Consider the following 24,672-nt stretch of genomic DNA (forward strand, 5'->3'; position numbering starts at 1 on the left):
GGGTGACAAACTCCTTGAGCGGGGCCTGGGCTGGAGGGATCTTATCTCTACCAAGCTTCTCCTCTCCACCCTTCTGGACCCAGGCTGCTCTATTTCTGTGCCAGACGTGCATGCAAGTCCTCGCATTTCTCTTCCTGGCTTGTTTCCCCACATCTCCTCGGTAGTTCTTGGAAGTCTGCAAGGTGGGCTCATGTCCCAAGGAGGCCTCTGGCAGCGGCACTGCACCAAGGAGGGGGCACCAAGAGCTCTCGCTGGCCCCATACTGACCCTGAGTTTCTGCGGCCTTTTGGCTAGGATGAGTTAAGTGAGGGCAGAGAGGCCGGACAGCCCTGAGGAGAGAGCTGAGCGACACATACAGATAAGCTCCTGACGCGGCCTCCCTGGAGTGGCTCAGGTAGGTGTCAGAGCATCTCCTTACAGAGAGGCCAGGGGATTGGGCCAAAAATGCAGTAGACCTGATTATTAGTGTCAGGGCTCCTGACTGTCCCTGGAGTCACCCCATGGCTGTGTGCAGGTAAGGGCACCGCCATAGGCAGACATGCAGGGACAGACCTGAGCCTACCTACACACCTGGGAGAAAAGGTGCCTGAAAAAGGTCTCCAAGAGGTGGCTCCTCTGCTCTCGGGCCACGGCTGCCCTCATCAGCTCCTGCTCCCGCGGCTCCCACTCCTGGAACCTCAGCCCGCTCTCCTTCAGGGCCCCCCGAAGGTCTTCCACCAGCACCTGCCGCTCTTCCTCCAGGTTAAACAGCAGCACCTACTGACTGGCGACAGGGATGGCAACCATTTGTCGAGGACTCCTGGGGCCAGGAGCTTTGCGTGAGTTTTGTCAGGGGCCACTGGAAAGAACGCCCTCGTAAAAGGGATTTACTGTTATGTCCTGGGCTCGGTGGAGTTCTGGGCTCATTTATAGGCACAGAAACTGCATTCAGAGACACACGTCTAAAGCCATTCCTCCCTCTCTGTTCACATGGGAGAAAAGAGTCAGGAAGGCAGGCAGGACAGACGACGGAGGGGCCCGGAAGCCAGACAGTCAGAGCTGAAAATCAGCCTCTGATTCAGTTCCCCTCCACACTCTCGAACAATTCACTAGATCCTAAAATCAGGGGGCAGAGAAGAGGGCCTGGCTTCTTCCAAGGACTCCCAGCTAGGGCCCACTGGGGCATCCCTAGAAAGGGGCGGGGAAGACTGCGCAGGAAGAAGGCCCTGTGCAGATCACGTCACCCCACAGGCCCAGAGCGGGATGAGTGTGTTCACGTTCCTCTCTCAGTTACCACAGCCAGGGACTAGAAGCCAGAAACCCTGCCTGATTCAGCGCTCCTTCCCCTCCACCTGGCTGCCTCCCAGGCTGCGGACCAGGAACGGGACCCGCTGGGCCACACCAGGTCCTACTCCTTGGGGATCTTGAGCAGCAGGGCACGGCGTCCGCGGTTGCCGGACAGGATGACGCTGACCTGCTGCGGGGGCTGCAGCTGGATGGCGCGGAGCACAGAGAGCCTGCCGTCACCACGCACGTCTGCCGGGGCTGCAGGTGCACGAGCACAGGCCGAGAGGGCTCCTTGTGGCCCTGCCATTCCAATGCTGGAGAGACAGGGCTGGTCAGCCGGGGACAGGATGCAGGAGGCCGGCTTAGAGCTGGAGTTAGGTCAAGGCCTCCGTAGCTCCTGGCCCCTTCTTGGGTACTGAGGGTCGTCCCTTCCCCAACAGTCCTGCTGTGCCTTTAGCCCACGTGAAGAATAACCAACATTTCCTGAGTGTTTACTGTGTGCCCAATACTGTACCAAGTACTTGGCGGGAACTAGTTAATTTAATCTTCATAAACCTTCATGAGGTAAGTGCTATTATTATTCCTGTTTCACAGATAAGAAAAAATAGGTTTAGAGGAATTAAAAAATCTGCCTAAAGCCCAAAAGCCCAAGTGGTGGAATCAAGATTCCTATCCTCCTTCAGTGTGACTCTGAACCTTCATTAATTCCTTCTCTGTTGCCTGAAATTCCAGTGTAAGATGCCACAAAGCATCCGTTGCTGGGGATTCTAGAGAGTTACAGTAAGCCTGTGAAACGTAGTCAGGGCCCTGTGACTCCTCCCCGTGAGTCTATCACATGCCCTGTATGTGGGACCACGGGGAGACCTACGGAGGGTGGAGAACTCCAGGTCCAACTTCCACCTGATGCCTCCATGGCTCTTTCCACCTGCCCTGACCTGCTTGGAGGCCTAGAAAAGGGGGGCCTTTTCCTTAGGCTGCTGAGGTGGGGGTGGTCTGCAGCCTTGAGTCATGTCCTCCCCCGCACCACCCTGGCCAACTCCAGGCCTACCTTCCATGCCCCCCCCCCCCCCCGAGCTTCTCAGACATGACACTCTGGCGGTCCTGGCCCTGGAGCCTCTTGAAATTTCTCCTTCGGAGCTGGGCAACAATCCAGCCACTCAGCAGGCTCACAAGAGGGCAGAGGCAGGAGGATGGCCAGAGGAAGGTGGGGGTTTGGTGAGATCAGTGACCCCTTTCCTTGGCAGAACTCCCTCCTTTCCCCACCTCCTAGGTCGGCTCATTCAATTGGCTCAAATTTTGAAGCTCCCTGGTGGGGGCTGGGGTGGGGGTCGGGTGGGGGTGGGGAGGGAGCTTAGGGTATCATCTAAGATGCCAGCACCGCCTCTGCTGCTTCCACCACTCGGGTCCCTTCCCAGCCAGAAACTAAGACCAGAGTGCTTGTGCCAGAGACCGGACCCGCTCTGCCATGCAGCTGGTGGGCTCACACACAGCCATGCCAGAGGCGAAGTCTCAAGCCTTTGCCCAGCTAGTTCTCAACTGGTTCTCAAGCAGGGTTTGCCTTGGACAGTTTCCCAGGCCCAGGCTCCTGCAAATAACTGTGAAATAGATTCCTTGTGGCTCTTGACCAACCTGGGCCCTGGAGGGACCCCAGGAGAACAGGAAGGCAAATGTCCTTGCAGCTGATTTATCTGCAGGTCAGACACTGCTCATGTCCCCTCCTGCTTTGATGTGTTCTGTCATGTGCCCAAAGAAACAGTACTCTACATGGTCAGTTGTCATAGATGAAACCACCCCACTGCCACCCCTTAGATTACGCATTTCACCCAACACCACCCTGCGCATCACTTTTACCAAGGGGGAAGCAGCAGAGAGTCCCGATGGTGACCCCAGACCCAAATCCACTGCCTTCGAAATAGTCCCGCATGATGGAGGGAGCACAGGCTGGCAGACCCTTGGTGCTGAGCTGTCTGGGCTGCGGGCAGGGGTCTCCTGGGGAAGTAGAGGAAGCTAGAGTCCTGGGGAGTGCTGGGCCAGAATCACTGAAGAGGTTAGGGTGGCAGAAAGGGTAGGGTGAGGGGGCTCTGGGTAGCAGATGGGTGAGAGCTGCTTACCCCTGTCATTATACCAGGAATGTGGTGTTTGCCTAGTGGGGTAACAAGTGGGGTCAGAAACGAACCTCACCTCTCTCTCCCTCAGATGCACATATGTACACGCACACACACACACACACACACACACACACACAGCCCTTCCCTCGTCACTGCTGTGGAATGAGGATATCCTCACTGCACTGGGCCTTCCCGATATCCCACCCACCCCAGGCTCAGCCCAGCCGATGGGAGCCTTCCTCCCTAGGTCTCTCTGAGTCTCAGTCTTGACCCCACTTGGGTACCTCCTGGGGTTGTGCGGAAGGGGACCTACACAGCCACATGCGGCCACCGTGGTGCCCGGAACCAAAGTTCCCAAGGGCAGAACCATGGCTCACTGACTCTTTGGAGTCTACTGCCGAGCTGCCCCTGAACCAGGCCCATGGCTGAGGCGGGATGAGACACCCGACTCCAGGCCCCTCCAAGCACCCCCTGGCCACTCACCCGTATGCCAGAAGAAGACACTGGGCTGCAGGGCACTGGGGTTCAAGTTGGTGACAGCCACTAGGACATCCTGTAGGGAAGTGTTTCTGATCTCTGCGATTTCTTCCTCAGAGAACAGCCTGCAGGAGGGAGAGGCGGGGAGCTGCTGCATTGGGAGAGAGATGCCTGTTCTGGCCCGAGGACCCAGATGAGGAAAGAGACCCAGAGGGGCTGAGGAAGTGGGGAGGCCAGCTGGGACTCAAGGGCCCGTGGGGCTGCTGACATTACATGCAGAGGGCCTGGGGCCCAGGCCAAGGTAAGTCTGAGGAAGGGACCCAGGCAGGCCTTACCCATTCCTGGTGTTCTCAAACCAGTAGCAGTCGCCGTCCCGCAGCCTCACAAACTGGTTGAGGACAATAGCGCTAAAGAGGGGCCCGGGGTCCCCATGGCTCTCCAGGAGCCCCCCAGGGAGCAGCTCCAGCTGGGACAGGTCCCGGTTGTACAGGGCAGCTGTGGACTCCAGCACCTGGGGCCAAGAAGGGACAAGAGTGAGTGCAAGGACCCGGCACCCGCCCTGGGGCAAGGGTAGTTCGCAGGGATCAGCCCCAGGGAGGATAATAATAAATGACAGTGACGATCCCTCACTTATTATGCCCCTGGCACCGCTCTGAGTGCTTTACACAAGTTAACTCATTTATGGGAACTCGCTCACAGATTCAGCTGCCTCTTGTAGAAAGTTGGAATAAAACAGGCAGCCAGTTCCCTATGTGGCTTGTTCTCAAAAAGATATGAAAGTTGAGGGTCAAAATCACTACAAAAATTGGAAAGGTAGAATGATGTGTAGAAAAGGTTTCTGTTCTTTTTTTTTTTTTTAAAGATTTTATTTATTCATTTGACAGAGGGAGAGACAGCCAGCGAGAGAGGGAACACAAGCAGGGGGAGTGGGAGAGGAAGAAGCAGGCTCCCAGCGGAGGAGCCTGATGTGGGGCTCGATCCCAGAACTCTGGGATCACGCCCTGAGCCGAAGGCAGACACTCAACGACTGAGCCACCCAGGCGCCCCGAAAAGGTTTCTATTCTTGAGAGCTAAAAAAGTTTGTATAAATCAAATCCCTGCATAGACACTGCCTTTTGGAGACAGACTTCAACCTTCTATGAGCAGCATTTTCTACCTGACCTTGACTTTAGTTCTTTTCTCTGCAATGTAAACAAACATTTGCTCAGCTTAAATTCCAGCGAGACCCAGGGGAGCTAAAGACTTGCTACTTTTGGTTCGCCTGGTGATTCCTACCTTTATATTGACTGTATAAAGTTTATACGCCCCACGTGCATATTGCTTCTTCATCGGCCTTTCACTTCTCCACTTTCCAACAATCTTATAAACAGTAAGGACGAAAGCAGTAAAACCAGCGTGCAATTGTAGAAACGCCACTATGCCAAGATGGTAAGGCCACCAAAACTGCTCTGTTGGCTGGCAGGCAATGCCACGTGGCCCAGGCGACAGCTCAGGGAGTAACAGTTGACTCCCCAAAGGCAGCCCGAGTGTCAGTGTATAAAAAAGTACAGCTTGTTCCTGGGTTGAGGACCTTCCACACCTGCTCAGATGGCTGTTGGGAAGAGTAAACGAGGTAATGCTTATTAAGTGCCTGGCGTGCAAGACATGCTCAGCAAACATTTGCTGGATCTGCAGAGTCACAAGGTCTACTGCCAAATCCTGCTGGTCTGGCAACTTCCATCCTCGTAGATGATATTGGGAAAAACCACGTGGGCGAGTCCCATCCCTCTCACCAGGGACTTGTTTCTAGTGTTTGTGCCTCACTGCCTTCCTTCCATGTCTTGGGCCAATGTGCCTTGGCCCTCCCACCCCGCCCTCTGCGTCCCAACCCCTCCTTACGGTGTGGTTGCTCTGGGAGAGTGCAGGGTTGATGTCCTGCCATCTGGTAATGGGAGGCAGACCCAGTGCTTCCCTGGCCTTGGTATAAGAGGGCAGGCCCAGATCCCAGCCCCTCTGCACGCAGCCAGCCGGGTGGTCTGTACGGGAAAACTTCAGGGGTCCTGGCCAGAAACCTGGGGATGAAATAGCAGAGAATCTGAGGGAGCACAGGGCCACCACAGCTCCACTAGCCCAGGACCCAGTCTCCAACCAGCCCCAGGGGGGCCAGAATCACACAGAGGGAACCATGGTCAACAGGTGTCTGAGCAGTGAGAGAGTGCAGGCTCCCAGCCCCGGTCACTCCTCCTGGCCTGACACTGGAGCTCCAGCAGAATCCCCACCCAGGTGACAGCAGTACCCAGCCTGCAGGGACAGCCTCAGCGTCACCTAGCACATCCTCCACCACGACATGGTCCTCTCGCTCAGCGATCTGGGAGGCCATGCCCAGCAGCAGCGCGTCCACATCTTCAGCTCTTCGTAGATTTGGATGCTTTGGGAATGGGGAGAGAAGACGGGGTTGGAGGTTGAGCAGACAGGCTCTCCCCACACCACAGTCCATGCCCTGGAACCACCCAGTGCTGATGTTCCCTCTGAAACCAGCAGGCCATTCCTCCTCCATAGGTTGATTCCCCACTCGGGGTGAATGATGTCCCCATCCGAAGCTCATGCTGCTGAGAGCAGGTCTCCAGAACACACAAGGGATCTAAAACTTTACTTCTATTTTAGGAGACTTGACAGCATGATTGACAAAGGCACTAGAACATCTAGGTCTGGGTCCTTGCTCTGTTAGTGAACAGCTGTGTGACCATGGGCAACTCACAGGACCTCTCTGAAGAGAGATGTGTATATACACACACACACACACACACACACACATATACACACACACACATATATATACATATACACACACACATATATATATATAACATATATATGTAAGTTAAAACATTTTTAAAGGATTTTTCATTGTTCTTTCGAAATTACTTATCTGTGGATAAGTCCATTGCTATGATTTCTTGGCTATTATTAGGCATATCCAAAAATTGTTTCAGAGTAAGAAAATCTAACCTATGAATTGTTTTTTCATAAATATTTTATTTATTTATTTGACAGAGAGAGTGTGATTATGAGCAGGGGGACGGGGCAGAGGGAGAGGGACAGGGAGAAGCAGACTCCCTGCTAAGCAGAGAGCCTGATGCGGGCTCAATCCTAGAACCTTGGGATCATGACCTGAGCCCAAGGCAGCTGCTTAACTGCCTGAGCCACCCAGGCGCCCCTAACCTATGAATTGTTTTTAAATTATAATGCAATTGTAAAAAATAAACTGACATGTTTTGTTCCATATACATTTAATTAAAATTTTTTTTAGTTTAAAATTCCCTTTTCATTATTTTGGAGTCAAAATTTTCTTCAGCTCTCACACTTCTTTTATTATAATTCCCCGCAAGACCTGGCTCCTCTGCTTACAGCTAAAAATGCCCCCAGTGCAGTGTCAAGACCTAAGGTTCAGACCAGCGGGCTTCGTGACTCATCCTCAGCCTCGATTAGCCTGTGTTTAACTGGGGAGTTAATATATACACCAGCTGTGGGAAAGTGGACATAAAGTGCTTAAAAATCACAATGATGTCTTTTTTAACAATTGTTCTTCCCCCTCCAAATTCACTGTTCCCTGGGGAAATTAGCACACTTCAGACTGATAATCCTTTCCTGAGGGCTCCTGAGGACAGATTTTTCTCAAATGACATCCCCACTCCTGCCAATACACAAACCTTTGCACTTTGCCCTCACCTCATGTAGCCGCCAGGAGGCACCTGGTAGAGAAGAATTGCTCAGAAGCGGCCAGGAACTCTGGGGAGATGCTGGGGTCCAGGAAAGGGCTGTGTCCTGGGGGAAGGGGAGAAGAGGGAGGATAGTAACACTTAGCCCTTAAACCACCCAGCCTCCCCCCCCACACACACACCCCTTCTCCCTGCCCCAAAAAACTCCTGCTAGCTCTCCCATTCTCCTTCCCCATCCCCTCACCTGCATACTTGGGGGGTGTTTTCTGCAGGAAGCTGGGCAGCCACTCATACAGAACGATGTTCTGAGGGTCAAGAGAGGGCAAAAGGGAGGCAAGGGCTGGAGCAGCCACGCTGGGAGGGGTCTGAGCCCAAGGAAGGCTTAGGTGGGAGATGAGGGCCAGGCAGGGGCAGTCACGAGGGGGGCAACTGCAACAGGACAGGTGCGGAGGCCTGTGCCCCACTAGGAACATGGGATGGGAGTGGGCTAATGACTAATAACCACAGCCCAGTCTCGTGTATAATAGCCCTTCGCCTGCTCCTCATCTTCGGGGTCCATTCCTAGCCGCTAGCTCCAGTTCTGGGGAGCAGTGTCCTCCTGGAAAAGGGCGTTTCCGGGGGCTGCTTGTGCGACGATGGAGGGCTCTGCGGGGCAGCGGCGTCTCCCGCGCAGCAGCCTGGGGGAGGGGGGAGGAAGGAGGGGAGGGAGGACGGAGAGAGGCCGAGTGCCGGACCTGGTAGGTGGCGACGACCCTCTCGCGCGCCTGCTGGAACAGCTCCTCGTCCCCCCATTGCGGGTGCTCGCGGGCCAGCCGCTGCGCGCACAGGTTGTGGTAGCGGCCCCACAGCAGGCCCGGCGCCTGCAGGAAGGGGTCGCGGTTCCCTCGCTCCGCCGCGAAGGCCGGACGCGACGCGGGGCCGCAGGGGAGGAGCTGGGCGGCGGCGCGACCGCGGGCAGCGCAACTTTGCCGTCCGCAGCCCGCCCCGCGCCCCGGCCGCCGCAGCCCGCCCCGCGCCGCCGCCCCGCCGTTCAGCCCCCGGGGCCGCGCTGTTCGGTGGCGGGGTCGGCCGCCGTCCCCATGAGCGGGGGGCTTTGTGCGTCGCGGGGAAGGCGGGGTCGGGCCCCGACGCCAGCTGCCCGCGGGAGAAGCTCCGCAGCGCGTCGCTGCACGAGGGCGAGGAGCCATAGATGGCGCTGCCGTCCAGCCGGCCCGTCACCTCGTTGGTCTGCGGGGGCACCAGGAGGGTGAGCCGGGGTGAGCCGGGGTCGGGTAGCGGAGGCGGGTGTCGGTGGGCGAGGGGGTGGGAGTCTCTCCCCGCCCGGCCCGGCCCAGAACCCGGGACCCCGCCCGTCTCGTCTCACCAGGTCCCGGGGATTACTGGGGCTCTGTCCGGTCTCGGGGTCCCAGCGGCTCCTCTGGAAGGGGAGGACCACGTTCCCGCGCCGGTCAGGGTCGAACACCGGGTCCCGGGCGGGATGTGGATGTTGAGAAACTCGGCTGGGCAGCCCGGGGTCTCCACGCTCACCAGGTCCGAGAGCACGTGGTAGCCTGTCCACAACGGGGGAGGGCGTGCAAGGACCAGCTAAGGACCACTCTCCCTTCAGCATCAGGTATCTGGACTCCCCGACTCCCTTTGAAGCTTCAAAAGACGACTCAGCCATTTTTGGCAAGTCCAAGTCTTGACCTCCTCCACCTTTCCCAGTGCTTTGTTACACCCTGGTCCAAACTGCTTTCGTTGCCGGTTTGGTCCTCTCCTTGGTAACTGGGAGGTGCCGGGTGAGTGTGCCTGGGCAGTCAGGCTGGGAACACCTGCTCCAACATGCAGCTGGGAGCAGCCTGCCCAGAGAACCTGCCAGTCTCACTGCAACACCGGACACTGGGAATCAAATGTAGGCACCTTGGGTGGCCAGCAGGAGCCCAACATTCCTGTTGGGAGCCAACAACCCACAGTCACTGGGGTCAGACCACCCACCCTAGCACCCCCATTTTGACACCCCGGCCTCCAGCCCTCTTGTCAAAATCAGAACCCTGGCCTGAGACTGTCCCAGGAGTCACAGGGACCATGAGTGAAAACAGGGTCCACCAAGAGCCCCTGCCAGATTATTGTCAGGCTCCAGCCTCTACCTGTAGTCCCATCGGCAGCTCAGTGTGGGGCAAATTTATGCCTCCCCCACTCAGACTTTCTCCCTCTACTTTTCCTTCTCCAGAAAAAGAAATACAAGACATAGCTTTCTCGACTTAAGAAAAATCCTTTTAGGCCCCAGACATCTTGTGATTTATGACTACTCGCTCAAAGCACATTCTTGAGTTATCTTTGCAGGATTTAAACTTCTTTGAATATTCAGATATCAGATCGATTAAAGGCAGACAATTGATGCCAACCCTTGCTGGCCCTTGTGACTTCCATCAATTAAGACCTGGACTCTGTCATTCTATGATGACTTTAGCCTAAATTCTAGGCTGAATTCTCCATTGCACAAGTGCCTTCGTGAATCCATACAGACCCTTAGCTTAAAACTTCCCCAGTTTTGTTATTCGGGAACAGACTGCTTTGGGAAATATCCTCCATGTTTTCCCTTACTTGTTCCAAGTAAAACTCTCTAATCTTGGCTTTCTTGTGTCTTTTGGCTAAATACCCACCAAGAGGCAAATCCAGTTTTGGGTAAGAATACCCCATCCCCTTGCCTGCCCCTTCATCTCTCACCCCCATCTCTAAGACCCACCATCACTTCTCTCCCTCACTTCCTGACTCCCCCCTCAGACATAGAGGTGTCCAGCTGACCCTACTGGCCTCCCTCCCCCAGAGGTTGAGGCCCTCACCAAAGAAGACTCCCAGCACTGTTCGCTTTGGCAGGGAGGCCTGCCCTGCAGGGCCCCTCATGGCAGTGTTGCTGTCTCTGGGGTTGGGCAGCTGGGGTTCTCCCAAGGGCTGGTACACACCATCTGCATAGCTGGCTGGAACAAGCGCTGGAGCCGAGAGCCTGGGGTAGGAGGGGTAGGAACAAAGATAAATCCTCAGTGGGGCTCCCTTACCTCCCCTCTCCCAGGCTTCTGTCCATACCACAGATCCTAAAACCTTAAGAATGCATGAGCCTCTGCTGGTACCTGCCAGCCCTTGCCCCTTCGGGTAACCCTGCCCCTAGGCCTGTTTCCACTTGGCCCTCACCTACCTTTGCTGCCCCATCTGTGCTCCATGAGGTTGTGCCACCCATCAAATCGCTGCACCTCCCGGGAAATGGGGTTCTGATTTCCTGTGTGAGAACAGAGGGAAGGGGCAGCTGGGCAAGTGCAGGCATGAGAGGACAGGCAAGCCTGCAGGATATGCGTCTTGGTAGCCTGGCAAGGGGAGCAGCAGAAGGTGGAAACCCAGCACAGTGTGGAAGGTAGGCGGCGGAGGGAGAGAACCAAGGACAAAGTGATATCCAAACTCGAGCTCATTCTTCTAGCTGCTCAGTGGGGGAAACATGGCAGGGAGCCCTGAAGCAGTGGAGACAGGGGCAGTGTGTGCTGACAAATAACCTCAGAGAACAAGACAAAGCTGGAGAACAGTGGCGATGTGGAAGGGCATGCAGGAGCCTTCTAGTGCCCTCACCCCTCAGCTCCCTAGGGACAAGGCAGGACAGAAACCAGTCCCAGCCCTAAGATATACGGAGCAAGAGCCAGCCACTGCCCCAAAGCCAACCACTCTTCCACTCAGGAAAGGAGAGGTCATTCTGTGACCACTCCCTGGGTACGGGCAGTGTGGAGAGGGGCTTGGCCCTCTCCTGCTGAGCAGAGCCGCCCCCCCACCCAGGGCAAGTGTGTGGGCCCTGGGGCTGTGGCTCTGCCGCCTGTTGCTATTCTGGTCTCTTTTGCAGTTTCTGGGGGTGGGATCAGGGACTTCCTGGTCAAGGGAGAACCTTGCCTCCTCCTCCTTTGAGGAATCATGTTCCTCATGTAATTCCTTTTATTGACCCTATTATACTTTCCAAAAACTAGGATCTGGGAGGGAGCACTCAGTTGTTGAGGGAAGAACTCAGGCAGTGAGGGAAGAGGGAAAGGTTCAGAATCAGAGATGGAATGGAGGTCCTTCTGGTCAGCAGATCAGGTGACCAGTCAGATTCCATCTTCCAACTTACTCAAAAGTGCCCTGTGCCACGTGCTATTTCAGATCCTTAGCCTGAGGCAGGTTAACCCCTAAAGGCAGAGCCTGAGGGAAGGATTTGAGCCACGTGGCTAACTGGGAGGTGGCCCAGGACGAGCTGGAGGAAGTGGGGAAGTAAGGCAGGGGCATCAATATGGGACTTGTCACGGAGTGAGTTACTGCTGAGGGCAACTGGGGCTCACTCCTGTTGGTGGCCTCTCGAAGACTGTATGGGCACACCTCAGAATTGCCTATTGAGCAGGGAGGAAGCCAGGGAATCTATCCACCAACTGGTTGAATGTTGCAGTAGGGGCAGTGTGTTCCAGCCCTCAGGTGGAGAAGGAAGGAGAGGCAAGCAGGTACTGGAGGTAGGAAACTGTCAGGGTATGTAGAAACTGCCCTCCAGCTGTGGGTGAGCACAAGGTGGGCCGAGAGGATGTGGCACATGATATCTTCTTCAGGGACCCCACTAAGAGTTCCCACCCAACATTTCCAGTTCTTGGTTGGCCACAGTGTTCAGCTTCCTCTCTTCTCTTGCCACCTAGAAGTCCCCTAGGGTCAGGAACTGTTTCCACTCATAGCTGTATCCTCCATACCTAGCATGATGTGTGCATCAAATCAGTGTCCAGTTAGGATTTACCAAATGAACAGATACCACCATATTTGTTTCAGCTTCTCCATGGATTCTTTACTCCAACTGTTCTCCAAAGAGTGCCCTGCCCGTAAGATGGCAGTTTCCCTGCTGCCACTGACGGAGGCCAGGGCTGGCAAGGAATCCATTCCATGTCCCCACATTAACCACTTTTAACCCTCACTCTGGATGCTGAGGCAGGAGGCCTCTGTGGCTGAACCGAGTCATTGCTCTGCTTCCTGCAAACTCCTGGCAGGAAGCAACCCTTTACTTTATGTGCCTTGGTAGGGTAAGGAGAGATCCTCACTTACACACCACACGACAGCTCTCGTGCTGGCCATCATACAAGTCTTAGAGCTGGTTGGCTCTCTCTGGGTTTCCAAAGATGAGCAGACTCACTGCTGCCCAGATGTCTGGCTGATGCCTGGTCCTCAGGTAGGTTCATTCACCAGCTTTGTAGTGATGTAGAAAGAAGGCTCTTCTGTCAGCTTAGGATAAACTTAATCCTCTAAGCAGAGACTGAGCAAAAATTTCCATACAGGCAGGGTTTAGGGGCGGCCACCTGGTTCAAAGGGGGATCAGGGGACTTTTATAGAGCCACCTTAATACGGCAAGAACCTCAGTATCACGTGGGTGGTTTGTTAATTTGGGGTGGCTTAATGGAGGGGTCGGTAGATTACAGGAAGCTAAAGGACGCCATCACTTGGCCCCCTATTCCTTATGAACAAGATACACTATGATAGAATTGGGTGAATGTGACGGGTGAGGGGCAGAGCAAAGCCAGAGAAGGAGACCTGGATGTTTAGCCACCAAAAATTCATCTGACCTCTGCTAGTTTTGTTTTTAATAATGTGAGTGTTTTTGTAGGCAAACTGGGTTATATCTCTGTCAGAAAGAACAACCATCACTCTCGAGCTTGGATGAGTATCTTCTGTTTTGAGTCTTACAGTTTTCGATAAATCCCCTGGAGCAGTCCCTGCCATCCAGATCCTGACCTCCTCAGCTTCTGGCACTGGAGAGCTGCCTCCATCTGTCTAGCTGTGAAACCCTGTTTACCACATCATTAACTGATCAGCAGAGATTGCGGAATTTGTAAATCTCAGTGTTTCTCTGAATGACAACAGACATTGTGCCAGAAATTCATTGTCAAAGAGGAACATCTAAAATTGGTAATTAGCAACTAAAAAAGAGGCCAGAGTGCCCATCTTAAACCAAGACTCTTCCTCACAGGATGGATGCGACTGGGTGAAGTAGTGAACAGAATTCTTTTCTATTAATAATATTTTTTATTATATTATGTTAGTCACCATACGGTACATCCCTAGTTTTTGATGTAAAGTTCCACGATTCATCACTTGCGTATAACACCCAGTGCACCATGCAATACGTGCCCTCCTTACTACCCATCACCAGCCTATCCCATTCCCCCAGCCCGCTCCCCTCTGAAGCCCTCAGTTTGTTTCCCAGAGTCTATAGTCTCTCATGGTTCATTTCCCCTTCTGTTTACCCCCGCTTTCTTCTTCCCTTCTTCTCCTACTGATCTTCCTATTTCTTACGTTCCATAGATGAGAGAAACCATATGATAGTTGCCTTTCTCTGCTTGACTTATTTCGCTTAGCATTATCTCCTCCAGTCCCGTCCATGTTGCAGCAAATGTGGAGAAATCGTTCTTTCTGATGGCTGAGTAATATTCCATTGTATATATGGACCACCTCTTCTTAATCCAGTCATCTGTTGAAGGGCATCTCGGCTCCTTCCACGATTTAGCTATTGTGGACAATGCTGCTATGAACATTGGGGTGCATATGGCCCTTCTCTTCACTACATCTGTATCTTTGGGGTAAATACGCAGTAGTGCAATTGCTGGATCAAAGGGTAGCTCCATTTTTAACTTTTTAAGGGACCTCCACACTGATTTCCAAAGTGCCTGTATCAACTTGCATTGCCACCAACAGTGTAAGAGGGATCCCCTTTCTCCACATCCTCTCCAACAATTGTTGTTTCTTGCCTTGTCAGTTTTTGCCATTCTAACTGGCATAAGGTGGTATCTCAGTGTGGTTTTGATTTGAATTTCCCTGATGGCTAATGATTTTGAACATTTTTTCATGTGTCTATTAGCCATTTGTATGTCCTCATTGGAAAAGTGTCTATTCATATCATCTGCCCATTTTTTGATTTGATTATTTGTTTCCCGTGTATTGAGTTTGAGCAGTTCTTTGTAGATCTTGGATACTAGTCTTTGATCTGGAGTGTCATTTGCAAATACCTTCTCCCATTCTGTGCGCTGCCTCTTAGTTGTTTTTTTTTTTTTTTTACTGTTTCCTTGGCTGTGCAGAAGCTTTTTATCTTGAAAAAAATATTATTAATTAAAAAAAAGAAAAAAAAGTAAAGATGAAGAACGTAGGTTCGAAGGAGAGCAGTATGTAATCTGTAGAGAGCTGTTATGGCCAAAATGATTCAGAAGAGCCTTTAATTTAGATGTGAAGGTTTATATTTAAATGTTGCTTGTGATTCTGAAAAAAGAATATGGTATGGAAAAGTATGGATTAACATACGATTTTGTTGTTTACTGAAAACGAAAACTTTTTGCTGAGAAGTTATTATTTAATAAATATTTAATCTGTGTTTTATCTTACAAAAAAAAAAGAATTCTTTTCTACTTCTATATGTGCATTTGGAAGTGGAATCATGTCCTTTCACAAAGACCTGGGTTTTAAAACACAAAAGATGTTATGTCTTTGTGGGATTGGAAACATGTAAGTCTTCCTATGGTGAGGGGCTGAGTCAGTGGAAGATATGAGGTGTCCTGTGGGTTGATTTATTTTTTGCTAACCTCTAAACAGCCAACACGGAGATGCCTTTTTTCACACAGCTCAGTCCCTGAAAGTCCTCAAGAGTGTTTTGTGACCTGAAAACTGGCTGTTTCTAACTATTCCTTGCAATAGCGCCCGTCTTTGAATATCAGTGTCGATGACTACGAACTACATCATACCACTTACGTGGCCCTTTTTGAAAGAAAATTATCGTAGCTCAAACATAAACCTTACAATTTCAGATATCCTCAGAGTGGGTAACCAAGGCAGGAAACCATGCCATGTATAGAACAATTCCGACTTCAAATACTCCATCCCTTTGTCTCCATAAATCACTGAAACATCTCAGAAATCCCAACATTCCAAATCCAGATAGTAAACCTTAAAATAAGCCTGTAAACATTAGAATAACTGTATTCAAATGTCACATCAGACCAACAATGGAGTCTATGATTTATTGTAAATCATGTGTGCGTTAGCCCATCCTCTTTATTTATTACTGCTGTGTTTACTTCACGTATCTGGGCTTTGTTTTTTGAGTCATAAAGCTCATCAACATCTCACTGATCTAAATACCTGTTCAATTGTGACTACGAATTGCATAGGAGTTGGTGCCAATGTGCTAAGCATGACAGAATTTCCGAGTCTGTTTGTACATAGTTTAAATTGAAGAAGGTTTCAATATGACTTAATTATAAGGCATTATATTAGTGTCAAAATGAGTGCAAAGGACAGAAGAGAAAGTGTTGTAGGGTAGCTTTATGGAAGGAATACATTTGTGTTAAAGAAGAAATGACACCGAGCTTGATAGATAAAACTGCCAATCTCATGGCAGTTGACTTGGCTCTTCATATTCTAGCTAAAGACATTCAGTGAACAGTCAGCCCTGCTACCTCAAGAGCTGCAGGGATGGCATTTCTTAAAGCAGTGCCATCCAGCTGCCTCAGTTTCCCAGGTGACAATGAGTAGTTGGAGTGTATTTGTCCACGTTCCATTCTGTGCACATCCACACAGCATCGCCTCTGCTCTCCCCTCTCCACTTGCTCCCCACACCCCCTGCCATTTCATCTCCTTGACCCAATCCCCTCTCCTCTCTCCTCAGAATCCTCCAACAACTTCCCATTGCCGAAGAAAATGGTTTGCGCTCCTTAGGCTGGTGAGCTCGAAACTGCTACCCAACATCCATTCTTCATTCATGTCTTAGGACACTGATTTTATTCCAGGAAGAAATGCCCCGTTAGAAAAGAGCACTTACCAGCCTCCCTTGCAGCCAGGGGTGGTCTCAGAGCTGTATGTGGAATCCCTGGGACTTCCTTAAGAAAACTCTCGTAGGGGAGCTAACTCACCTGAAGAGGCATGGCCTATCATCCTTTTGCTTCTCCTTCTCAGGATCAGACCTACAACATGGACAAGATGGTGGGGGCGCCTACTGCCAACAGATAGCCTCAAGGGTGGAGAATCAGAAAAGTAGATGGAGCCTGGGTCCCTGAAGCTGTCATACCAGTTCTAGAGAGCCGACCTCCTGACTTCTTTTTTTTTTTTTTGACCTCCTGACTTCTTATCCATGAGAGAGTTACCACCTAATATACTGAAGCTACAGAATTTGGATCTCTGTCACAGTGGCTGACCCAATTGCTAATGGATATGGTTGGCATTGAAGGGTCTCCATACTTGGCTCCAATCTTCCCTTCCAGCTTTTGTGTCACTTATTTCTCAGTCCTGCCTCAAGATAATACCAAACAGACAATTATCTTGGACTCCTGCCCAGATTTGCCAGCATGCCACTTCTGGTGACTTTCTACTTCCTCCCAGATGGTCTACGATCAAGCCTGATTGCTCCTTCACCCAGCCTTTTAACACGATTTAGGGCAGGATCTCTGACAGCAGACTCTCTGGTTCTACCTCTTACTATTATCCTTGAGGTCTTCTTGAGCAACTTATGGGGCAATGGAAGTGTCAGACTCTTTACAAGGAAAGAAATCATACTATTTAGGAGAGTAGACAGTGGTCTGAACTCAGAAACCCAGACAAGGGTTGATAAACCCATTTCCATGAGGCCCTGGAACTTGAAAAAAATTTTAGGAGACATACTCCATTTCTCTGCTTGAGTTCCCTTTCCACAAAGTGGAGACTGATGGTTTATTAAGATTTGGAAACGATAGGAGAAACAAAGGGCACTTTTTAAGGTTCAAAAATGTTTGTTTCAGCCCAACAGCATACGTGGTTATGAATGCCTTAAAAACCATCCAGGAACTGGTAAGAGAACCTAAACTCGAATGTTTTCATGGAAGTTAGCCTGTAATTTTCCTGTTAACATGGATAGTTTATTCACTCCGGCCTGTGCTGAAATAGTCACTCCCACCTCTGTGTATGTTGCCAGGATCCGGCTTATTGCACTTTTAAGTCCCCAGGCTTGTTTTCTCCATTTGCTCTAATACGAGAACAGATAAACAAGGGGGCAGTGATACGTTTTTCATTTGGTGGATTTTAAAAAGCTTTCTAATGATCTTCAGAGTATATGCACCAGGAATCAGGACAGGTGGACAGGCCCTGTTCAGGGCTGGGAGGTGGGGTCTGGCCTCAGCTGCCTCTGGGCACCTGGCGGGTCACGCCCTTGCTCCATTCCTGGACACGGTGATGGAGCGCTTAGCTGCATGGGCTTGTCAGCTTCCTTCCGGGCACGTGGACCTTTATTTTAAAGATGTGATACTTTGAAGATATTATCTCGGTCACCAGGAAGAGAAAGCTCTTTCACAAACAATATGATTGGAGCGACTCCTCCCAGAGCCCCTGGTCAAGAAGTCAGGCTGTAGCCGCTAACCGTAGTCTGTCTGAGCTCCCATCTGCTAAGAAAACCCCTTCTCAAAGAGACAAAAGCTGCTTTAAAGGAAAATGAGGCTATGGGTGAATCAGCACTCTAGGTGAATGTCTACAGCCTCTATTTCCTACGAAAAATGAAGGAAAAGCAGGAATTCAGTTGGATAATTCATAGGTGAAGGAGATTAAGAGGTCACTTGTGATGAGCGCTGAATAATGTAAACTGTTGATATCGTACCCCTGAAACTAATATGACACTACATGGTAACTGCTCTTGAATAAGAATTATTTTTTAAGATTTCATTTATTTATTTGTCAGAGAGAGAGCGCGCGAGCACAAGCAGGGGGAGTGGCATGCAGAGGGAGAAGCAGGCTCCCCTCTGAGCGAGGAGCCCGGTGCGAGACTCGATCCCAGGACTCCGGGATCAAGCCCTGAGCCAAAGGCAGACGCTTAACCAATGGAGCCACCCAGGCATCCCGAATTTTTTTTTTTAAAGATTTTATTTATTTATTTGACAGAGATAGAGACAGCCAGCGAGAGAGGGAACACAAGCAGGGGGAGTGGGAGAGGAAGAAGCAGGCTCATAGCGGAAGAGCCTGATGTGGGGCTCGATCCCAGAACGCCGGGATCACGCCCTGAGCCGAAGGCAGACGCTTAACCGCTGTGCCACCCAGGCGCCCCCCGAATTTTTTTTTTTCTTAAAGTGCCTCACTAACACAATGATGAGGTTAGATTTTAAAATCGGATGAAAACATGAGGCAAACTTTTAGTGATGTCGCTTGAAGTTGTGGCCGATTTGTCATTTTGCTCTTATTCTTCATAATCTCTACCGGCCGATTGACAAAACCTCTTTATTCACAACAGGATTCAGTCTCTCTCTACCTCTCTTTCTCTTTGTTTTTATCCCTCTTTTTAATTTGTTAGGTCCTAATTTAGGGCTTTAGGTGTAAGTTTATAAATCTTTGGGAACAATCTCGGTCATTGAAGTTCGTGCCACGTTCAGAAGCACCATTAGCCTATTTAACAGGTGGGAAGCGTGAACGTCAGGTTTGCTGAGCCGCCGTAGGTCAGAAATCAAGTCCGTGTTGGAGATTTCAAGTGCACTGACTGTTTTCATTGAGCCGAGATTTTTATCGTGGATCCTCTGAGAACAGGTGGCCATTTGTGAATTCAAAGGTGTTTACTAATTTGTCTGCTTGCTTTTCTCTCCCTCATAAGTAACGATATAAATACGTAGTCACACTCGTGAAAATCAAGCACTCACGTGCTTTACTTAATCACATGGAAGCTCTTTCTCCACTAAAAGCAAACGATCTACCATCTGTGTTTGTCTCGTCTGCTTCCTAACACCCAAATGAGGTAACAGGTTCAGAGCGCAAAAAAATTAAATAAATTTACCCATAAAATTAAAGAGACCTAGAAAGTTAGCGACGGGTAGTTGAGAGATTTCAACACATTTCTTGGAAATAGCAAACACAGGAAATGTGTGGACCCACAGAGAGAAAGAAGCCGCTGCCCACTTTACCCTAAGAGATTGCTGCTGGGACACGGGGGCTGGACTGGTTGTCGGGATTCCAGAGGCTTCGGTGTGAACCGGCGGGTCTGGTGGAGGTGGGGAGTAAGGAATGGAGCCAGACACAGTGGAAGTGAGGAATGTTTACACAACTGCTCCTGAGAGTCCCTATCTCCCATGTGCAGAATCCCCCTCGAAATCTGGGGACTCTTCTCTGAAAAATCTGCAGGTACTGGGAGGGGTGTGTTCTCATGAGTGGTTGTCAGTGCTTTTCAAATACAACCTCCAATTCTGGCCTCTGCAGAGTGTGCAACTTGCCAGTTGGCCTAAACCTACTCAGTTGTGTCATTAGGTCCTGACACCCCAATTAGAATAATGCACAGTGGGCTTTGCTGTAAGGGACTGCACCAGACTCCGCTAACACTGCTTCAGGTCCTCTGGGCCTCAACTGTTTCTTGGTCCAGCCACTGCTTCAGTGGCCACTTGACAGGCTCCAACTGCCTTTTTGCAGATGCAATTCAGTAATGTCTGTGGAGCCAGTCCTTACTGGCTTGGGAGGATTAAAACAACTGTTACTTAAAAATTAAGTTATATAAACTTACAACTAAATAAATTATATAAGAAACAAAGGCAGTGAATATTCAAAACTCATTACTTTTTACCTATTTCGCTACATTTTACTATTATTTATACTCTGGAGTATATTCTATTGTATCTGTGTGATGCCTATTGTACCCGTTATGGTGAACATACCATACAAGACACCGTTTTTCCGCAGCTATATTGAAATCAGCCGTGGTGAGAATTCACACCATGGAAATGGAGAGCCAGTCGTCCAACATTTAGGACCACCGCACTGGTGCCATCAGCCAGCACATGCCCTCATACCTGCCCAGCACACCTTTTACTTCTGCCCTGGGGCTTAATGAGCGGACTGAGTTGGGACACTAGGAGACCATGCTTGGAGCCCGCCACGTGCCGCCTGAAAGTGCTGGGACATGAGCACCTTGTGGAGTTACTGCTCTTTGGCAAACGGGAGATGGGAGCTGGTGGACAAACCTTTGCCCCCGTCTTCCCCCGGACAGCCTGTCTTCCTTCCACCCCATCTGAGAACATAGTCCTGTTCTTAGGACTGAGCAACCAGCGTACTCAGTGGCAGCCGGCATCATCCTGTCTCCTAGTACCAGCTCCCCCTCCTTAACCCCATTTCCTTATTCCTCTGCTCTGGGATTGAACTCTCTGGTAAAAATGGCATGTTGCCTCTGGCTCTGCCTTCTAGGGAGGTCAAGGTAAGGTGAGTCCTAATAAGGAAAGTCATGGGGGGGGTACTGGGAAGACAGGGGATGGTGCTAGATCCAAGGCCAGAAGCAGCAGGGCTGTCATAACCCCCAGTTGAAGAGACGAGGGCAGGGAGCAGTCAGCAAAACCTGGAGGGTGAGTCATTTTGAAAAGATCTGAGACCTTCTGCTGATGAGCACAGACAACCCGAAACAACATGCGGGGAGGAAGACAGGAAAGTAAACGCACAGACCACACTCTGTTCTCTCGGTCTCGTCTCTTACCAGCGTGCCTCGTTGACCAAACACAACTGGGAGGGCAGAGATCAGGAGGGATCGGGACAGGGTGGAAGGAAGGGCAAATGGAAAGTGTTCCTCACAATATCCTGGAGCAACATCTGTCTATGAGCAGTCACAGCACTCAGGTGCACTTTCCACCCAGGAGAGCGTCTGGACGTAATACTAACCAGCTGTCTCGACAGCAAACAGCAAATCAGCTGTGTGTGTGTGTGCGTGTGTGTGTGCGTGCGCGCACGTGCATGTGTGTGTGTGTGTGTGTGTGTGTGTGTGAGAGAGAGAGAGAGAAACCAAAACAAAGAAAAAACTGATTCTGAAAGAAACAAAGACAGGAACTTGAGAACAAACTTATTATACATCTATGTAATAGGAATAGGGTGTTATGAGTAAAAGGAACAATCAGATAAACACGAAAGAGTTTTTAGAAATTAAAAAATGATTATGGAAGTAAAAATTTCAATAGATGAAGTAGAAGATAAATGGAGAAAAGTTTTCCAGATCCTAGGGCAAAGCCTTAGAAAATATGAGTCCATAGATAAGAGTCACAGAAGTTTCATCCAAAATAGTAACCCAGGAAGAGAGAAAAAAAAATTGAAGAACATATCAGCCATAGCAACACTTTTTCTAGATACATCTCCTATGGGAATAGAAACAAAAGCAAAAAAGGGGGGGGATAAACAGAAGGGGGAATGAACCATGACAGTCTGTGGACTCTGGGAAAGAAACTGAGGGCTTGGGTGTGGGGGGATGGGATAGACCGGTGATGGGTAGTAAGGAGGGCACGTATTGCATGGTGCACTGGGTGTTATACGCAACTAATGAATCATCGAGCCTTACATCGGAAACCAGGGATGTACTGTATGGTGACTAACATAATATAATAAAAAATATTATTAAAAAAATAAAAAATAAATAAACTGTTGGGACTACAGCAAAATAAAAAGCTTTTGCACAATGAGGGAACCACCAACAAAACAAAGAACCTACTGAATGAGAGAAGATATTTTCAAGTGATATATCTGCTAATAGGCTAATCTGGCCAAAATATATGAAGAACTTCTACAACTCAACACCAAACAAACAAACAAACAAACAAACTACTAATCCAATGGAAAAAACTAGGCAGACGCCCTGAATCGATGTTGTTCCAAAGACATACACCCAGATGCCCAACAGACACACGAGAAGATGTTCAACATCACTGATCAGCAGAGAAACGCAAATGAAAATCACAGTGAGACGTCATGTTACACCCGTCAGAATGTCTGAAATAAAAAAGACAAGAAATAAAAAGTGCTGGTAAAGATATGGAGAAAATCGAATCCTCGTGAACCGTTGGTGGGAATGTACATTGGTGCAGCCACTGTGGAAAACAGTATGGAGTTTCCTCAAAAAATTAAAAATAGAATTCCCAAAGGATCCAGTAATTCCACTAGTAGGTATTTACCCAGAGAACACAAAAATACTAACTTGAAAAGACATATACACCCTGTGTTTATTGCAACATTATTTACAATAGCCAAGATTCGGAAGCAGCCTGTGTCCGTCAATAGATGAACGGATAAGGAAGATGTCTCTCTCACACACACACACACACACACACACACACACACACACACACACACAAATACTACACTACCATAAAAAGGATGAGGTTGTACAGTTTGAGACAACATGGCTGGACCTAGAGGGTATTACGCTAAGTGAGTAAGTCAGACTGAGTATGACAAATGCCGTATGATCTCACTCATACGGGGACTCTGAAACAACAAACGAATAAACAAACAAAAAACAAAACCAGACCTACAAACACAGAGAACAAACTGATAATTGCCAGAGGGGAAGGGTTTGGGAGGTTGGGCAAAATGGGTGAAGGACATAGAGGCTACAGTGATGGCATGACCAAGTCACAGGAATAAAAGACACAGCATACAGATATCATCAATGATAGTGTCATAGTGATGTATGGTGACAGATGGCAGCCACACTGTGGTGAACTTAGCACCATGTATAAACTTGTTGAATCACTACAGTGCACACCTGAAACTAATGTGACATTGTGTGTCACCTATACTCAATTTTTTAAAATATGTTCAGTTAGCCACCACATGTGACATCCTTAGTTTTTGATGTAGTGTTCAATGATTCATTAGTTATGTATAACACCCGGTGCTCATCACAACCCATGCCCTCCTTAATACCCATCACCCGGTTGCCCCATCCCCCCCACCCCCTCCCTTCTGTAACCCACAGTTTGTTTCCCAGAGTCCCTAGTCTCTTATGGTTTTATACTCAATTTTTTAAATAAAAAGAACATACTGAAAACAAACAAATAGATAGATACATAGATAGATAAAATATGAAAATGTTCCAGGGTTAAAGATCCAAATCTTCAAAAGGACTAGACCTTTGTACCCCTTTATTGACCAGTCACTGGACATGGGCTGCCTTCAGGGAGGGGGTGGGTGTAACCTTGAGTAAAGTGGCTCCCTTCAGCCAAGGCAACGCCTGGAGAGGGATTTAGCCGTTAGCCATCAGCAATCAAGACCTCTGGCAGCAGGGAAAGAGACTCAAGTCCAGTTGCTGAAATAGACATTCATCCCATCTGGGGAACAAGCTTGTCCAGGATTCTGCTTTGGGCATCCCCTGGGAAAACAGAAGGGGAAGGGCAGTGAGATCAGCTATAATCCCCATAACTGCTGCTGGTCTGGAGGCTGGAGCTGATTCTCCCTCCTCTATTTTATACCCTCACCTCTCGTCACCTCTGGCACCTCTGCTGGACTGAGATTGTTTCTCTGGCATATACCGCATACAGCTCTGGAGGCTGGGAGTCTGAGATCAGGGTGCTGGCATGGTTGGGGGTGGGCATCTTCAGGGTCTCTGACTTCTGTTGTATCCTCAGGTGGTGGAAAGGACTAGGGAACTCACTCAGGCCTCTTTTGTAAGAACTGTAATCCCATTCATGAGGACTCTGCCCTAATCACCTCCCAAAGGCCCCACCTCCTAACTGAGGGTTAGGTTTCAACATATGGGTGTGGAGGGGGGGACGACACATTCAGGCTAAAGCAACCTCTATGCCAGTGGCTCTCACAGGGGGATGATTTTGCCAGCAGGGGATATTTGTGGATGTCTGGAAACATTTGGATCACAGCGCGAGAGGGAGGGGCGATACTAGGGCATCCGGCAGGTGGAGGCAAGGGATACTGCTGAACATCCCACAATGCACAGGACGGCCCCACATAACAAAGAACGACCTGGCTCGAATGAGCATGCTCCATGAGCATGTCGGCAGTGCCAAAGCTGAGCAGCTCTGCTCTATGTGATAGAACACAGGGCTTCTTTAGCACAGGATATTTGGGCCAAAACTGCAACTGGGGTAGTAGACCAGAGAAGGGAGCAAGACTAAACCAGTAAAATGTCAAGAAAATCCCACCGAGGGCCACTTTGGCTCAGCCCTGGTGAAGGGCACACTTGGAGTTGACCAATCAGGGTGGCCAGCCCCCGTCTCCACCCCTGGACCACCCCACCCCAACCCCAGTGAGTCACAGGTCAGGGCTGCCCCCAGGGGCAGTAAATCCCCAGGCGTTTGTGTTTTCTGTCTGCAGGCAAAGTGAGTTCCCACAGTTTGGGAACAGCCCTGCCGAAGAGG

The 24,672-nt window shown here is 50.1% G+C and overlaps 1 protein-coding gene and 1 long non-coding RNA gene across 3 annotated transcripts in view; both read right to left on the bottom strand.

Annotated features, from left to right (window-relative positions):
• LOC148108166 (dual oxidase 1-like) overlaps positions 1-16,486 on the bottom strand; it is a 33,584-nt gene extending 17,098 nt beyond the window's left edge. Inside the window, 11 exon segments of the mRNA XM_087853891.1 lie at positions 571-756; positions 1,158-1,167; positions 1,392-1,524; positions 3,858-3,976; positions 8,279-8,512; positions 8,599-9,019; positions 9,022-9,099; positions 10,372-10,515; positions 10,518-10,532; positions 10,722-10,802; positions 16,465-16,486. Of these exon segments, the coding sequence (XP_087710017.1) occupies positions 571-756; positions 1,158-1,167; positions 1,392-1,524; positions 3,858-3,976; positions 8,279-8,512; positions 8,599-9,019; positions 9,022-9,099; positions 10,372-10,515; positions 10,518-10,532; positions 10,722-10,802; positions 16,465-16,486 (1,443 nt within the window).
• Positions 4,206-8,163, bottom strand: LOC148108167 (uncharacterized). Of its 2 annotated transcripts, none has more exons than XR_015721156.1 (5): positions 7,794-8,158; positions 7,560-7,655; positions 5,730-6,258; positions 5,127-5,442; positions 4,206-4,362 (listed from the first exon to the last, which is right to left on the bottom strand). It is a non-coding gene; the product is annotated as an uncharacterized LOC148108167 (long non-coding RNA). The 2 variants fall into 2 exon arrangements; XR_015721155.1 differs by lacking the exon at positions 4,206-4,362 and having other exon boundaries at positions 4,735-5,442; positions 5,730-5,902; positions 6,127-6,258; positions 7,794-8,163.
• Positions 16,487-24,672: the final 8,186 nt, after the last annotated feature.

This window comes from Ursus americanus, chromosome 22 (assembly GCF_024610735.1).
Source record: "Ursus americanus isolate L20-20 chromosome 22, mUrsAme1.1.p, whole genome shotgun sequence".
Classification (NCBI taxonomy): Eukaryota; Metazoa; Chordata; class Mammalia; order Carnivora; family Ursidae; genus Ursus; species Ursus americanus.